Consider the following 18,698-nt stretch of genomic DNA (forward strand, 5'->3'; position numbering starts at 1 on the left):
CCCCGGCCTGGTTCTCACAGGGTGACTCGGCACCTCCTGCGAGGATGGGGGCAGGGTTCGGGGGTTTTCTCGATCTGTTAGAGAAGATCCTTCTTAACGGAAAACCCGGGGGCCGTCATAACCCCCGCAGGTCGAGTTTTTTTTTTTATAGTCCTTAAACTACTGAATGCCTTGCAAACATCAACATAAATTTCTGCTGTCCAAAGAATTTCCGGGAAATGCACGACACATTTAAGAAGGATAACACCGAGCTGCTTTTGCTCCTTCTGTGTACACTCGTCAAGGGTACCTCATTTCGTATAAGCATAGAAATAACACTGGGCCAATCGCCTTCTCAGGATTTAGTATCTGCTGTGTTATATTTAAGAGCTTTATATATTTAAACGTCTATGCACTTTGCTGCCATTTAGGCGTAACTGTACAGTGTACCAAATCATTTGTTAGATAAATGATGGGTGTGACTGCACGCGATAAAAAAAACTAGGAAAAGAAGGAAAAAACAAATCACAGCCAAATAGCTATAAATACACCAACAGACAGATTTTATTTGTAGATTTTAGTAGCAGTTTCATATATTTTGATTTAAATGAGTTAACTATGAATTTTTAGAAATTAAACAAGATATTTATTATTTCCAAAAACAAAAAATAGATAACCTCCTTTACCCTGACTCCCCAGCCAGTGGCGGGCCTAAAAAAATTAGGTGTGGCAAATTTTAGCTATTAGTTAAACCAAAGGTGGAAACGACCACATGTATATGTTGTAATCAAGATATTATAGCAAAACAATGAGCGAATAATAGTTTTAAGGTGATAACCTTGAATTTAAAGAATAATTACTATTTTTGCAACAAACCATTCAAGATACATCAAAAGAAAATCCATTATACCTTTTTAAAGATCAATTAGTCAGTGACAATGAAGTGAGCACATGCTTTAAGTATTGATGAATATTAGAAGAACATACATACCACTAATGAAAAACTAAGACCATCCACTGTCTACGCTGAGTGGTGCTAAAAAGGAGAAGAAAAATGGAGCACTATTTTTCATTGTAGCTATAGATGCCAATTACGAGTGATGCCAGGAAGTCTTGAAGTGATGCATGAACTTGCGCTGATGCCCAAACAGTAAAAAAAGTTTTTATTGCTTGTCAATTCATCCACAACCGCTGCTCAACTCCCTGACTTGGAATCGGATACGGATGGAGACGCATTGCTGCTCATCTTTGTCGGTGTGCATGCTTGCCACCGACCTGGCTATGGACCTCCGCCGCTATTTCTCCATGCCATCTGCTTGGGACGATGTGTCTGGGATGGAGACGAGGTGCATGGGACGGGAGACAAGTCTTACACCACCTGCTAGTACCCATCATCGATGTCATCGGTTTCACCTTCCACCGTCACTGGCATTGAATCAAACACATACCTTACAATCTGTGGCTCATTTAAAGTGTGGTGTGGCAATATGTGGCTCTGACTTTGTGAGTATATGTATGTATAGATGGATTTTTGAGACTGCACATTTTTGTATTAAGATAGAAGAATTAGAAGTTTACAGAATGCGACAATTGAAGGTTTACACGATGCGGCATGGCCAACCATGTGTTAAACAATGATCAAATTGCCAATCTAAGGAGACTGGGCAGACATCAAACTACCTAGATAGTCGTTCTCGGCTTTGATCCATTGCTCTGTTTTGATGTCTTCCAAAAGCACCTGGCGTGTCTGGAGGCTAACTGTGCCACGCTTGTCTGGAGGCCAACTGTGCCGCCGCTTATTTCACCAGTCATGCTGGGGGCACGGAAAGCCAAGCTGAAACTGATTAACCACCAAACCTGAAATGTGAGAAGGGATATGTGACAAAGAGGTGATCACAAGTTTCCTCCACTTGATCACACAAGTGGCGCGATGGGTGGGTTTCTACTCCATGGCGTCTTTGGCGATCCGGTGTCCAGTGTCTGCGCTTGACTAGGAGCCAAAGGAAGGCCTCCACCTAGAGCGGTGCCCAACACTTCCAAACCAGATTATGGCCCTGGAATTGCATGATGGCTCCTAGGTGTCGGTAAGCCGATCTAGCGTTGTAATTCATTTTTTATGAGAATATGAAGGTTTAAAACCCTACTGATTTATTAATATATTAAAAATAAATAAATAAGATTACACAAACAACTCTAGCCATAAAAGCAATATCAGTAGAGTAGGATTTCTTTGCTATGTGGATAACCAAGGCAAAAGACGTTTTGACCAAAGTTTTGCATCTTGCAACAGAAGGTTGAATGTTTCTGAGAATAGAATCATTAGTGCTCCCCAGGCACTCTAGCTCATCAGGACAATTATCTCCATGAAAGGGTAGCGACAATTGATATTTGAAACTCTGTAGAACCTGAAAGGGTGAAGCACTAGGCAAAATATGTAAACCAAGGAGAGATCAACAACTTTGAGCAAAAGGGCACTGGATGAAAAGATGCTGCAAGACAGCTAGCAAAGTTCATTTATTATTATTATTAGTTATTAGTGTTTTGGGAGTGCCCACTCAGCATACATTATTTCGCATATATTTGTTCACGACAAACTCAACACCAACATATTTGTACTGAAAGACAGGAAAAACTGGGAGCAGCATCAGTTTATGGATCGATCAGATCCTGCTGAATAGATTAGCCATGGAGATGAGCGCGTTGGCTGACAGCGCAAGGAACCCAAGGAGTGAAAACCACACCGCGATGTTGATCTCGCTGTCGAACTGGTCCTTGCCGTGTCTCAACGCCCACAGACGGTTGCGAGACGCGGCCGCCGACGAAGCCGATATGAGCAGATATGCCAATACCTGCAGGGGAAACTAGTTCAGCCACGGAAATTTCGATCCACCTGTGCTCACACACATGTTCCTGCCTGATCGAGGAAGAGGCTGCAGCTGTAGCCTGAGATGCTCCGCGGCATAAATGTCGGCCATACTAGACGGAGGATTTCAGCGAATGCTTGCGCGATCGAGTAGAAGCAGACGACCGAATTCACTCCGACGCCGTACCTGCCGTTTGAGGATCGGTGAAGGAAAAAATTAGTAGTTTTATACTAACAAAATATGAAAGGAGGATACTGAATTGAGGCTTCACAGGAAGTGCTTTTATTTTATTATGAGTTTTTCTTTATTCTATCCATTACCTTATTAATTAATTAATTAATTAACACTACTAAAAAATGATTTTAGACGATTATATCTTTTATTTCCAAATACAGTCTAAAAGTTTGTGTCTTCAAAATACCTACTTAATTTTAGAGGCCACTAGTCTATATTAGGAAGTAGTCTTGTCTCTATAAATTATTAGCAGAGGCGTGCTTCTTTAATGGTATGCCTCCCAAAATAAGGGTAAAGTACACTTTCCAACCTTCAACTCGCGCTGAAGTTTGATTTTTAACCTTCAACTATGAAACCGGTTAAGAAACACCCTCCAACTATCAAAACTGGACAAATTTGGTCCTCGGCTGATTTCAAAAGCAGTTTTCTATTTTCGGGAGGCGCCGAAATTTTATATTATTTTTTGAGCATCTTATCGTCCTCAAATGAAAAAACTCAAAACTACAAAGTTGTAGATCTCATTGAGAACTACAACTTTGGTATAAAAAGTATTTTAATTTAACTCCATACAAATAATATATTAGTGCTCTAATGCGGCAAGCGCTAGTAGGTGATTATTATGGTGCTGAAATTTTATAATATTTTTTCGAGCATCTTACTGTCCTCAAATGAAAAAAATTAAAACTATAGAGTTGTAGATCTCATCGAGGTCTACAATTTACATATAAAAATTATCTTCATCCGACATCGTATTAAAGGGTTATGATTTTTCGAAATTTGAGTCTCGTCACGCGACACAGTATTTCGAAATTTGAGTTTCGAAATGCTTTTAGAGACATGGACCGGCATATGCATGACGTCCTGGCCGATGTTGAGTGAGGTACATGCCTAGGCAGCGGCTATCCTAAGGAGGCGAGGCGGGTGCAGAAGAAAAAGGAAAAGGCCAGCGTGCAGGCAAAGTGGTCACTAACCTGTACGGTTCGTAGAGGCCGTAGCTATCGCCGTCCCACGTGGACGTCATTGCGCTGAGCATAACCGAGAAGGCCACCAGGCTGAGCACCGCCGTGACAGATCGAAGCCCCAGCGACAGCGTCCTCCCCTCCCAGGCCTTGGGCTTGGGCGCAGCTGGCACGTCTTGCGGTACGGGCTCCGGCCTCGGTACCGCCTCGGCCTCCGGCTCCAGCTCTTCCTTGATGTCGTCATCGGCGGTCGGAATTGGCTTATCGTCGCCCTGCTTGGCCTGCTCGAGGTAGGTATCCATGCGTTGCGTGGCGAAGATGCGAATGTCCTCGGCGTCGCCCCTGGCCGTGAAGCGCTGTCGGTCGTGGGAGGCGATCGAGGAGATGGCGGCGGGGCGGCCCTGCCTCTGGTAGATCTCCTTGGTCCTGAAGAGCTCCAGCAGCTTCTCCAGCTCCTTCCGGAGCATGTCCACCATGGGGTCGACGACCAAGCGCTCCAGCGCTTTCAGCGCCTCCGCCAGTACGTTCCGTGCCTCCTCCAGTTTGTCGCCGTCGGCCTTGTCCATCGCCGCCTTGATGGAGTCCGCGTGCTTCAGCCGGGCCACCTCTGCCTGCACCTGCGGCGGCGGTGCGCCAGCCGTGCCGGCCGGCGCTCTTTTGCTGCGGTGTATGGTGATCAGCTCGGTGTTAGAGGTGAACTGCTGGCCTTCGAAGCTGAACCTGTACTGCACCTTGGCGACGTCGGCGTTGTACGGGCGGAAGGAGGAGTGGTCTCTGAGAGCGAGCTCGACGACGACCTTGCGCTCCTCCGTGCTGTAGAGGGTGCCGAACTGGATGGCGACGGAGGAGGAGCCGTTGGTGGCGGCTTTCCGTGGGTAGGTCCCGGCTTCCACCGCTTTGATGGTGGCCTCGTCCAGGAACGGCGTGACGGTGAGCTCGAGGTCCTGCGCGACGATGGTGACGAGGCCGGCCAGGATCTGGGAGAACGTCTCCGACAGGATGGTGGGCTTGTTGCTCTCATCCACGAAGTTGTACACCCCGCCGAGGCTCCTCCTTGAGATAGCGCCCATCAACGTGGAGTCGTGGTCTGAGCCGAAACCGAAGGTGTGGACGGGCACGTCGCCGGGATCGACTCTTCTGGCGTCGCCAATGTTCTCACCGCCGTCGGACAAGAGCATGATGTTGGCGGCCCGGCCGGCGGTGAACCTGCGTTGGCTGAGGACGCTGAGTCCGGTGTATAGGCCGGCCTGGATGTTGGTGGCGCCACGGGTCACGAGCCTGCCGACGAGGGCCTCCAGGTCAACCTTGGCGGCCTCGGTGGCGCAGCGCAGCGGACAGATGCGGGTGGCTTCGTGGTCGAACATGACGATGCTGAGGCGGTCGTCGTCGGTGAGCTTGCGGATGATGAAGCGGAGGGCTTTCTTCGCGCTGTCGAGCCTACCTTCGTAATCCATGCTGCCGCTGACATCGATGACCGTGACGAGGTCCAGGGGTGCCCTGGAGGCGGCGGAGGAGGCGCCCTTGAGATCCAGCACCACCTTCTGGTTGTTAGGGGCCAGAGGCGCGTGCGGGCTGTGGTACTTGATCAGCTGCACTCGCTGCGCCAGACTCACCACCGGCCCAGGCTTCCGAAGAGGCTCTTCATCGTCGTTGAACGACGACATTTTTTATTTTTGTTAAGAAGGACACACACGCACGCTATCTACCTCGATGAACACGGTAGAATGACGATCCCACGCACAGACTGAGCGCGGCACAGCTTTGGGCGTTTCTTTCTTCTCCCACACATTATATTGTCATGGAACCTTGTTGCTGCTTACCGGCGGAGACAACACATCCATCCCTCGTACGTGCATCTAACCTTTCCTTGTTACCCAAGAGAACTGTCTAGCCCACTTATGCCCAGCTGTAGTTCCCTCAGCTCGCTCATTCTTCCCAAACTAACATCTATAGAATCTTCTTGTACATAATGTTTTGTACCTCCGTCCCAAAAAATATGCAGTTTCAGATGCATTCTTGTTGTTAACAAAAGTATCTAAAATTTGGCCAAATATGTAGATAAAAATATTAATGTTTGTCATACCAAATACATATACTATAAAAAGATATCTCATGATAAATATAATAATATTTATTCGATATCGCAAATATTGATACTTTTTTATATATAGTTAATCAAACTCAAGACACTACTCTAATTTGGTAGAGTACTAGAATTGCGTTCCTTTCTTGACGGAAGCAGTGTCTAAGTCTTGTTTTATACAAAGCACCTGTGACGATAGTCCAAAGCCAGAAACCATCAGATTGTCTCTATACCCACATCAGCAAGACACTACAGCTAGAAACTGCGACATACAATGTTGTTGTCTGCTCCTAATAAATTTTTGTCATTCATTCACGTTCTCTCTCCCATGGTCTCACCACATCTTCTTCTTGTCCTATTCACATCACAGGCACACGACCGCCGGCGTCTCAAGCTCGACGGCCCCGCACAGCACGTCGCAGCGGTGTAAAGGTTGGAGAGCGGGCAATGAACGGCACAGAGAGCAACGAGAGTGTGGTAGTGGCACGAGTAGGCGGATCCACGTTGCGCTGCAGGGCTGACGCGTGGCACGACAAAGCAGCCTGCTGGCATGTGGGCGCGGCTTGACGGCAATTCCAGTGTCGGCGTGCAGTGGTGTGGCTGGCGCAGGGCGTGAGGGGCAGCGAGTAGTACGTCTATCGCTATGCAATGGTGGTGCCAGGTGCCAGGGGCCGGGGGTGGGGCAGCGGCCAGCATGTTGCAACCGCGTCGCCACGTTGCAAGCACGTACTGCCGGCACGGCGGGTGTGGCTAGGCACAAGGATGATGCTGGGGAGCTACTGCGAGAAGCGCATGCAGGCGCTGGCTAGGTCAGAAGTGGCAACACGGAGGGTGGTGCAGGCGCTCGGCATGGCTATAGCAAGTGGAAGCCAGTGCGATTGCCTAGCGCTGGGCGCTGCCGACAATTGGTGCACAGTGCAGGCACGAGCAGTCGAATTGCAGGCCTCACGTCGAAGAAACTGCCTGTTTCCTCCCAATACAAAACATGTGGTTTCTTCCTTCGTGGGACAGAGAGTCGACTTTATTTCTTAGTTGAGAAATGATTCATTCTGGTTTTCTTCTCTTTGCTCATTAACTCTCTTGCCACATTAGTTTTTTTACACAACTACAGAAATAGTTTTTACCAATGCTATTTCAATACCAATTCATTATGAATTGGCAGTTTACAATAGAACCAACAGTGATAATGATTTTCACCGCTGCTGTGTGGCTTGAACCGGTAGTGAAAACCAGCTTAGTTTTCACCGCCAGTTCAATATATAAACCATTCTCAAGTATGGCCTAAACTCTAGCCGCCTCTCTGTCTCTCCCTCACCCACACTCGATGACTCTCTCTCCACCCACAACCAGCCACGTCGGCTCTCTCTCTCTCTTGTTCTCTACCCCTCCTCCCCTACCACTGCCCCTCCTCTTCCTCCCCATCGTCGGCCCCTCATTCTACACAGGCAGGCAAGGCAAATCCGGCGTAGCCTAGGGTGAGGCGCGATGGTTGTGGATGAGAGCATGGCGCCTTAGCTCAGATCTGCACGAGGGCGGTGCCAGTAGCCTAGATCAACCTGGATCCGACGACAATGAGCGGCGAGCTCAGCGGCGGCAGCAAGGATGGTGGGCGATGGTGCGGACGGGCATGAAACTAACACGAGATTTAAATTTGTCAGTCACTTCTTCCTTAAATCATGGAGTAGAATATCTGTGTTTACTTACCACACTTACATAGTATCTCCAAGCCATTCAATTCACTACCAAGTCAAAGAATGTAAAGAACATGCATTCATTCAATTGCCCATGTACATATAAACCCAGAAACACATTGCAACATGTACATGCTCAGCATGTGCTATCTACACCGTTGAATATTGCTTTGAGATTCGTGCTGCTTCACACTCCCCAACTACTTCTCATTCCTGATTTGGATTGCACATATCTCGATGCGGTGTTGGATGGTGAGGATATTACATGTTGAACATGTATGCACCAAAAAACTGCTTTGATATAAACCGCTACCATCTTTTTCTATTGCTAACTGTTCTGTTTTTCTTTCTCTTCAAAGCTGAATCCATTATATTATTCAATAATCTATTCGAATCCAGACATGAATATGTTCTGGAACAAACAAAGAACCACCATCAATTCTATGACATAAAAAATACAACCTGGATAGAAGGGCAGGAAGCGTACTACTGTAAGGGCGTGATTGGTTGCTCCGACATTGGTGATCCAGGATGGGGGCCCTGTACAGGCTCTTCCTAGCCATGATGGAAGCATGCAAGTGGGTGTGTTTGGTTGCATCTGAGTACAGGATACCGGATGACCTGCATCGTGTTTGGTTACCCGTTTGCACCATTTTGGTGTATGAACTGGTGATTCTAGGTCTTGTTTGTTTGGCCGCATTGCCCCAGGTTTGAGTACCCATGTATGAGTTTGGTGAGCTTACCACCATTTGTAGCAAACTAGAGAAAGCACATTGTAGCCTCAGATCAAATTGCCTAGTCATTGCTCTTGACCTTGGAGCATCAGTGAAAATAAACATGATACAACAGTACAAGCTCCTAGTTGTGAACCCCAAAGGTTCACAGTACCTCACGAGGTCAAGGACATCAGCTGAGTACATGGCAATTGGGACTCATCATGGCCATTTCTTCCCACGGTAAACAATGAAAAAGAGGAGTACCACCAACACAAAAGACTGAACCATACAAAGAAGAAATAACCAAGGTGTTTTGCTAACGACCGCTGTAGGAGGCTTCACAAACACTTTTTCGCCTTCACAACCCTTGAACTCCATGTATGATGCTACTGCCTCTTCCTTGGTGGGGAAGCTTTTATAGAAGCAATTTGGAAAACCAGTTACCTATGCATGGCATGTAGCCTAGGTTGCATACACCCCAGGATCCCTGCCGCGGTATACAACATACCATGCCATGTGCCTTTGCAAACAACATAGAAAAACCAAGTATAAGCTATTTAGTAAATGAAATATTATGGAATATAATGGCCTCAGATAAATTTGCTTCCCCACCTGACCTTGAGCTTGGAGCATAAGAAACCAATAAACCAACAAACAACAAACCAAACACCTGACAAGATATAGCAACTGGGAAACCAAAAGAATAAGAGCAAAGTTCTAGTACCTCACAAACTCAAGGTCATAAGGTCTTTGTAATCCAGTAGACATGGCAGTTTTGTTATCATCATAGGCATGACAAGAATAGCAAAGTTCAGTAACCTCAGTCTATCATAGAACTAGAAACATCACATGAGCGCGGCATTAAAGATCTTTAGTTTGGATGAAACCAAATCGATGATCCACAATGTCTCACCAATAAGGTGCTTCATCATCAAAATATCACAAGTTCTGACATCACAGGCAAAAGAATGTAAGTCCCGAGAAACAAGAACAAGACAGAAAAACCAGCCACCTCAGAGTTTTGTTTTAAGATAGCATCATTGGCCAAATAGGAACCCAAACAATCCAGCAACACAAAATAATATCAGGTATGGGAATCAAGTTAGGCAACTGAAATCAATAAACAGAGAGTACCATCCATCACCATGTTCCCTGACCACTACATAGGCCCACAATATCAGGTGTTCATGTCTACACCATACACATTAAATTGCCTCACATCCATCACCATGTTCCCTATGCTATACAAAAATATCAGTTGCCTTGGTCAGACATCAAATGGGGTCTGTCATCACCAACACAGGTTAGTGCTACACCACAAAAGTAAACTATAGCATAAGACAGTTAGCATGGCTATTTCCAAAAGTGGAGAGGCAAGCTCAGCTGCATCTAAGCAAAGTAGGTAGTGCTCAGGTAGGTCCTGAGCCACAAGATCCTATGAGCCTCTGTCATTTGAACAAAGCACGACCCTTTTGCTTTGTTCTTCAACAGATAGACAAGAGCAAACATGAGTGCCTCCTGTGCATAGCCAGGGCAACTCATGACACAACCATAGAGATCCTCATGGACCTCATTGTGCTAAGGAGCCTTCAAGGCCTCAGCAATAGATTTTACAGCCTCTGTCATGCTACTCATGAGGTCAATTTCCTCCTAGGTTAGCTTCCTCCTCTTCCCACCTCTTCCCTCATTGTCCTTATCATCAGATCCCTTAGAGCTCTGCATACCAGTGTCAGTTCCCTTGCTAGAATTAGCCTTAGTCCCACCCAACTCAGTGATGTCCTCCTTACCATCTACATCACCTTGCCCAAGGTCAGCTGCTATGCCCAATGGCTCATTTGAGCCCATTGCAAACCTGCTAGTGGCCTGGTTACCACCAAATATAGCCTCCATCTCAACATAGTTCTCTAAAGGTGTGTTTAAGAACTTAGCATCAGCTGGGTGGTCCTAGGTAGTGAAATAGATAGAACTATTAGACAAAGAGAAGCAAAAGACAAGCAGGGATGTGGTAGGCAGACATGGCCTAACCTTGGTGTGGCCAATAAGGTGTTCATCATCAAGGACTATCATGTGGTGGTCCTCATCCCAGAGAGCACCACTGAGGTCCTTCAGCCTAACAATCTTAACCCACCTTGTCCTCTATTTGCGCAAGTGATTGTAAATCTGTTGGGTGGTCACATTGACCTAAGCAAACTCAGATACCATGCTAGCAACCTACCTAACATGGACCTCCTTGAAGCTTTTGTCAGTTTTCACCCCCTACCCAACCAGGTCATGGAACCTCCTTAGCATGAACCCAAACTAGATAGGAGTCCATTGCATTGAGCTATTGGGTAGAGGGGCTGCAGGAAAGGCATCCTCAGCAACAGGTAGCCCACCCAGATTTCCCACCACAACCTCCTCACCATCCTCAATGTCAACAACCTGGTCACCCAAGTTCTCCATTTCCTATCCACAACCAGCCAAACATTTAACATACCATGGAAGGAACATGCAATTAACAAATTGAAGGGAACAAACATATGCATAAAAATAGTAGCAGGAACAAACAAGTAGGAATGACATCACTGCAAAGTGCCTTAGGTCTCAGAAATTATTACAAGTTCCATCAATGCTACAGCCTTAGTACACATACCACAAATGCAAACATAGTTCATAGATAGGGGCTACACTCTAGAATTTCCCCTATTTTGTCACATCTGGGTAGCCCATGCATCCCTCTATTGTGCCCAGGTACCATTGTTAGGGACATGATTTGGTTGTGTGGCATTGTCATTGTTGTTAGGAGTCTAGGAAGATTCAGCAGGCACATGTTCATCCTGCCCATGCCTGAGGATCCAATTGTGCAGAATACAACAGGCAAGAACAAGCTTTACTTAGGTTTTGTATGGGTGGAAAGGTTTGTTGTCCAGAATTCTGAACCTATTCTTCAATGCCCCAAAAGCCCTCTCTACTGTCACTCTAAGAGAGGAATGCCTCAGATTGAACAACTCTCTTTGGTTTTGAGGTTTGTTTGAACCAAACTCCCTCAAATGGTACCTGGTGGCACGAAATGGAGGCAAGAAACTAGGCCTCACTGCATATCCAGCATCCACAAGATAGATTTTTCCTAGAAATTTCAAGATAGGGACATGATTTAGTAGTTTGTTTTAGGATCATTTAATGTGCAATGGCTATGTGTGGTTTGGATGATACCTGTTGGGACTCTAAGGCCATCAGCTCTTTCTAGAGCATCAGACAAGATAAGAGCATCATGTGCAGATCCCTCCCAACCAGCAAGAACATAGGTGAACCTCAGGTCAAAGTCCACTGCTGCTAGCACATTTTGTGTGATGGTGTGCTTCATGCCTCTAAAGATAGCTTGCATCTTCACAGGCACTCTAGCTAAGACATGCGTTCCATCAATTGCTCCTATGCAGTCCTAGATGAACAAACACATCAGTGATAGTGAATATTGTCACTAACTTATGGGATAATTAATGATGACCTCATTAAAAGTTATGGGACACCAACCTTGAAATAGGGGTACCATCTTCTGCTCCCAAGAATCCTAGGATGGACATTGGTAGGAGGAGGGATAATCAATTCATTCCTTAGCTCCCCTACTGCATACAACACTCTCTGAAAAAACCTACTAATAGTCTCTCTCGACCTCCTAAAACTCAGGTCAACAACCCTAAACCTCTCATTGTGACTAACAACATGTAAGAGCATTGCAACTTGTTATCCGATAGATGCATGTATGCTGTCAGTGACCAATTGTCTACTACAAAAAAGGTCACACAGTTAGAAAAAAGGTGCCCTCTTCATCCTAAGCAGGTTGACACAATGAACATCATCAAACTCATAAATGTATCTCAGGTTATTCATCCTCTATTGGTCCCTCTCTGCCATGGGTCCATAGGTCACTGAGCAGGCATCTTCAGCTTGTCTTCTAAACCACATGAAAAACCACGCAGCCACTGCAACTACCACAGCAGTGGCCGCCCTGTGACTAGCTTGGAAGTCCATCTCTACCAATAGGTTGGAGGGTAACATTAGATAGGGATCATGCATTTGTAGTGTGTACTAAGGAGCAAGCAAAAATTTAGACCTACTATCTTAGACTAGACGCGGCTGCCACACCCAAGGGTGCTCCTCCAGCGCCTAGGGTTACAAAATCAAAATCATCAACCTAGGCACTATGCTCAGATTATAAATCAAAATAGACATCATCATGTGCAAGATCTAGAGTAAACCACATATGTACAACAACAAAAAGTTAGCCGTACCACCTATCTGAGCACGGAACAAGAGGGAAACAACTAGAAACAAGTAGATCAGCAATAGCAGCTCATAGATCTGAGTATGTAAGAACAAGAACCCTAAAATCATGGCACAACGCAAATAAAATCCGCACATAAATCAAGAAAAGCACCGCACGGAGAGGGAAGAGGAGATAGGTGTAGGTGAGATATACCGTCGCGGCATTGGAGGACCAGCACGAATCGGCCGGTGGAGGTCAACTTGGGCGGTGAACCGAGATTGAGGGGGAGCAAGAGGAAAGGGCGCACCAGAGGTATGGAGGAACGAGAGGAGCAAAATGGGGGGGGGGGTAACCCTAGTCGACACCCATGCGCACCCTTTTATCGTCTGGACGATGGCATCTCCCACGCTCGCCCAAATCGTTCTAGCCAAGCATCGAGGCGTCCTGCATCAAGAGGGAAGTGGAAATCGAGAAGATGGAGGTGTGCGGGATGGAGGAGGGCAGAGGTATGAGACCGAGCAGACGAAAGGTGCGAGGAGGCAACCAAACACGGCGCTGGAATGAGGCCAACCATGTAAACCGTGCGGGGACGGCCTAGTTCGGCCTATCAATTACCCCCTAAATGCAGGGGATGCATATGTGAGAAGAGAAAAAGAACTTTATGCTGTTAAGTCCCATCTACTATAGGCCCATATGGCCCATGAGGCTCTGTATATATACATAGCTATTCCGCTATTGAAATTATCTTCTAAAATTGTCAAGGTTAGTAACATGATACAAAGCCAAGGACTAGCATTAGACTAATCTAATCCACCCACGATCCATTTTTCCCTTGGAATCTCCTCTGTTTGGTCGGTGCAGCCTGTCGTCATCCCGTCCGCCTATCTCAAGTGAAGCCTATCGCTGCATCGGCAATCTCCTCTATTCGGTTGGGCTGCATCGTCCGCGGGCGCTTGTTCTCGGCCGATCACGAGCACATACGCGCCATCGACTGTCCATGTGGTCGTCTGCACTATGCACGTCATCGCGCACGTCCGTGTCGTTCGCCCGGCCATCCGCGTGCCCATCCGCCCACCCGTCTGCACTCGTCCGCGACGCGGCCATCCGCTCGGTCTTGCGCCCTTTGTCTATGCGCCTTCCAAGCCGTGCCCTTTCGTCTGCACTATCCACGTGGTTCGTCGTTGTGCCGCGCCGTCCGCCCCCGCTCGCACGATCTCCTGTCGCCGTGAATTCCACCAGCACGGCCTAGTCGTGCAGCTCAGACATCTCCGTCTGTAGTTCCCTTCATGCTGCTGATCCTATCTGCCCGCCCGTTCACTGCTCGTGAGTCAGAGGTGTTCTTCTTTGCTCTGCTTCTCTTAGCTGCGTGTTAGAGGAGGTGTTGTTGTTCTCTGCTTCTCTACGGTCTGCTCTGCTGCGATCTGCTCTGCTATTGGTGGTCAGCTCTGCTGTTGTTGGCTGTCTGCTCTGTTCTACTGCTACTTCTGTGGTGCTGTTGTGGTGCCATTGGTCTCTTGGAATTACATAGGTCTGTATCGGCTGTACTCTGATTTGCTGCTGTGGTGGTGCTGTAGTGATCACTTTGGTCTGCTGTTTTTGTTCTCTGTGTTGCTGGTGGTGTGTTGGAATTCAGAATAATGTGTGCTGATATCACTGGATTTGTCTTTATAGCTGCTGCCTCTGATAACATTACTCCTCAGTCTTGGATTTTGGATTTAGGGGCTTCTTTCCATGTCACATCAAACAAGAATCACCTGATTGACTGCAAGTAAATTATTGATGGTTCCACAATACACACAACTGATGGTACATCTTATCATGTTACTCATGAGGGCATTTTTTCCTCTCCTCATTTTTATGTACCTGATATCTCATTGGTCCCTCAACTATCCATGAATTTGTTATCCATTGGTCAAATAGCTGATATGAACTGTTTTGTTGGTTTTGATGATTCATCGTGTTTTATTCAAGACCGTGGCACTGGTTGTGTGATTGGGACTGGTCATCGTCGTAGAGATTCTTCTAACCTCTATGGACAATTTACATCTCCCTTCCTCCTCTGCTCGTGTGTCATCAGCTGTGTCCCCATCAACCTCATATTTTGCCAAATGGCATCATCGTCTTGGTCATCTATTTTGATCTCGCTTGTCCACTCTTGTTCATTAAGGATGTTTGGGGCATGTTTCTATTGACTCTACCTTTCATTGTAAGGGTTGCAAGCTTGGAAAACCGATACAACTTCCATATTCGTCTAGTGTGTCTCATTCTACTCGACCATTTGACCTTATTCATTCAGATGTATGGGGTCCTGCACCTTTTGCTACAAAGGGTGGTCACAAGTATTATGTTATTTTTATTGATGACCATTCTCGCTACACATGAATTTATTTCAGGAAACATCGGTCTTAGTTGTGTTCCATTTACCAATCCCTTGTTCGCATGGTTCACACATAGTTTCCTACAGCTATTAGAGTTTTTTGCTCTAACTCTGGTGGTGAGTACTTGTCTGATGCTTTTTGCCAATTTTTGTCCTCAGAAGGTACTCTTCCTCAACTCTCGTGTCCTGGCGCTCACGCTCAAAATGGTGTTGCTGAATGTAAACATTGTCATCTCATAGAAACAGCTCGCACACTTTGATTGCCTCCTTTGTTCCTTCACATTTCTGGGGAGAGGCTATTTCCACATCTGTTTATCTTTTTAACAGGGAACCATCATCTAAATTGTCTGGCAAGTGTCTTGGTGAAGTTCCTTTTGGAACTCCTCCTAGCTATGATCATCTTCGCCTTTTTTGGATGCCTATGCTATGTTCTGCTTGAACCTCATGAGCGAACAAAGCTGACTGCTCAGTCGGTTGAACGTGTTTTCATGGGATATAGTCCTGAGCATAAGGGCTATCGTTGTTATGATCCTTCTTCTCGTCGCATGCGTATCTCTCATGATGTCACTCTTGTTGAGGGTCGTCCTTTCTTTTATAATTCCACTACAAAGTCATCATATCCTCTTACAGAGTCCACATCTTTTATGTCACTTCTCCCTATTTCCATCAGTGATGATGTGGTTCCATCGTTTGTGTCTCCACCATCCACCACTACTCTTGCACCTCCTCCACCCATTCATGTTGCTTCTCCACCTTCCTAATCCATTACAGTCATTCCTGATCCACCAACTCTGCCTCCGCCACCGTCTCCACCTCCACCACCTCACTCTTTTTCCAAACAACCTATCACACAAATTCTCAATTGTCGTCCCAAAGACCCTCCTGCCCTTCCATCTAGTTCCCCCACCTTGGTCAACCCTAATGAGCTCAATGTTGATGCTTCTAATAATAATAATATTGACAAGTTACATATGGCTTCTGATGAGTTATAGGTTGCTCCATGATATAATCTTTGAGGCCGCAGTACTATTTGTCTTGAAGAGAAGTATGGTTTTCCCCATGTGCATGCTGTTGTTGATGAGCCATCCACTTATTAGGAAGCTTCTCATATTCCAGAATGGTAGCTAGCTATGTCTGAGGAACTTGTTTCCCTTGATTGTCAAGTGACTTGGGATCTTGTTCCATTGCCATCACATGCAGTACCTATTACATCTAAGTGGGTATTCAAAGTTAAGACCAAGTCAGATGGCTCTATAGAGAGATATAAGGCCTGCCTTGTTGCCAGAGGTTTTCAGTAGACTCAAGGTCTAGATTATGATGAGACGTTTGCACCTGTTGCACATATGACAATGGTTCGTACATTAATTGCAGTGGCTTCTTCTTCTTCTTGGCCTATATCTCAAATGGATGTCAAGAATGCTTTTCTTCATGGTGATTTGACTGAAGAAGTTTATATGCAACCACCCCCAGGTGTTGTTGCTCCTCCAGGATATGTTTATCATCTTCACCATGCTTTATATGGCCTTAAATAGTCTCCTCGTGCTTGGCATGAGCGTTTTGTATCTGTGATACGGGCTGCTGGTTTTTCACCTAGTGTCATGATCCAGCTTTATTTATTCATTTATCACCACGTGGCCATACTTTGTTTCTTCTATATGTTGATGATATGCTAATTATGGGTGATGATGAGGATCACATTTCTCATGTGAAGCAACAACTTAGTGCTGAATTTCAAATGTCTGATTTGGGTCCTCTCAATTATTTCTTAGGCATTGAGGTCAAGCAATCTACCAAGGGATACCATCTTTGTCAGTCTAAGTACATAAAAGATCTTATTGCTCGTTCAGGCATCACTGATAATCGAATGGCTACAACACCTATGGATCTTCACTTGCAAATTTGTCCTACTGATGGTACACCACTTGAGGATCCCTCTAGATATCGACATATGGTTGGTAGTCTAGTTTATCTCACTGTTACCAGACCTGATATTGCTCATGTGGTCCATATTTTGAGTTAGTTTGTGTGTGCCCCTAGTCCGATTCATTTTGGTCACTTACTTCGTGTGCTATGATACATACGGGGGAAATCATCTTGTTGTTTATTCTATGCTTGTGATTGTCCGCTTTAACTTCATGCTTACTCAAACTTCACTTGGGCAAGTGACCCGATAGACCATCGTTCCATAACAGGGTATTGTATTCTTCTTGGCTCTTCTCCTATTGCCTGGAAGTCCAAGAAACAGGCTGTTGTATCTCTTCTAGTATAGAGGCCAAACTTCGAGCACTTGCCACTACTACTGTAGAAATTGTATGGCTTCAATGGTTGTTGGCTGATTTTGGGATTTCTTGTGCTACCGTCACACCTCTTCTATGTGATAACACTAGAGCCATCCAAATTGCCAATGATCATGTGAAGCATGAACTTACAAAACATATTGGTGTTGATGCCTTCTTTACTCGATCTCATTGTCATCAGCACACCATTGATCTCCAGTATGTGCCCTCTGAGCTGCAATTGGCTAACCTCTTCACTAAGGCACAAACTCGAGAGCAGCATCGACTACACTTGCTCAAACTCAATGCTTCAGATCCTCCGCTTCCACCATGAGTTTGAAGGGGGGGGGGGGGGTGTTAAGGCCCATCTACTTTAGGCCCATAAGGCCCATGATGCTCTCTATATATACATAGCTATTCCTCTAATGGAATTATCTTCCAAAATCCCCAAGGTTAGTAACACATGCATGGCGTCAGAACTGCTGGCTTGACAATTCACATCATAGACATCAAATCAAAACATTTCTTGGAGCCAAACAACCCTCACTAACGAAACATGCTAATGGTCTCGGATTCGTGCCAAACCGGCCTCATCTAATTTACCTGCACCCAAAACTGACTGCACCCCACCACATTTATTCCCCTACTAGAACCAATCCACACCAAAGCTATTGGAAGAAGGAAGATGTGGTAGGACAGACAACGCAGTACCAACGAGCAAGTGGAGCTCAAAGGCGGTACAAACCTATGTCATGGAGGGTCATAGGACAAGGTGGTGTGGTTAAACAAACTACACAACAAAATATTTCTTAGGTGGAAAGTTCAGGCACTCTAGCCTGGACAATGACATGCTAAAAGGATCTATGGATGGCTAGGGGGGGTTGAATAGCCTATTAAAAATTCTACAAAGACCACAAAACTTGGCAAGTTGATTAGTACAAGAGACAATCCTAATAGCCAATACTTTCCTAGCCTAATCATCACAAAGCAGGCCTTTCCTACATAATTCTAGTAGCAAGATTGATCACTACAACTAAACCACAAAAGCTACAAGAGGCAACAACTACAACTAGTGAGCTATACTAATTAAGCAACTAAACTACACTACTCAGTAGAGAGGTAGAGCTACACAAGCTACCACACAAGCATAAGCATGTTAATGTAATTGCCTGTGTAGTAGAGAACAAACCAACGAGGGCAAGTGACACAAAGATTTACCCTGAGGTTCAATTGCTTGTCGGCAACCTACGTCCCTGTTGGGGCGGATTCTATTACA

At 45.8% G+C, this 18,698-nt stretch overlaps 1 protein-coding gene across 1 annotated transcript; it reads right to left on the reverse strand.

The window, feature by feature from the left end:
- Positions 1-2,639: 2,639 nt before the first annotated feature.
- On the reverse strand, positions 2,640-5,700 carry LOC136488945 (uncharacterized). Its single transcript, XM_066485714.1, has 3 exons — positions 4,049-5,700; positions 2,894-3,029; positions 2,640-2,828 (listed from the first exon to the last, which is right to left on the reverse strand). The coding sequence occupies exons 1-3, from the start codon at positions 5,698-5,700 to the stop codon at positions 2,640-2,642; spliced, it is 1,977 nt and encodes a 658-aa protein (XP_066341811.1).
- Between the last annotated feature and the right edge of the window lie 12,998 nt (positions 5,701-18,698).

The sequence above is a fragment of the Miscanthus floridulus genome, chromosome 10 (assembly GCF_019320115.1).
Source record: "Miscanthus floridulus cultivar M001 chromosome 10, ASM1932011v1, whole genome shotgun sequence".
In the NCBI taxonomy this organism is placed as follows: Eukaryota; Viridiplantae; Streptophyta; class Magnoliopsida; order Poales; family Poaceae; genus Miscanthus; species Miscanthus floridulus.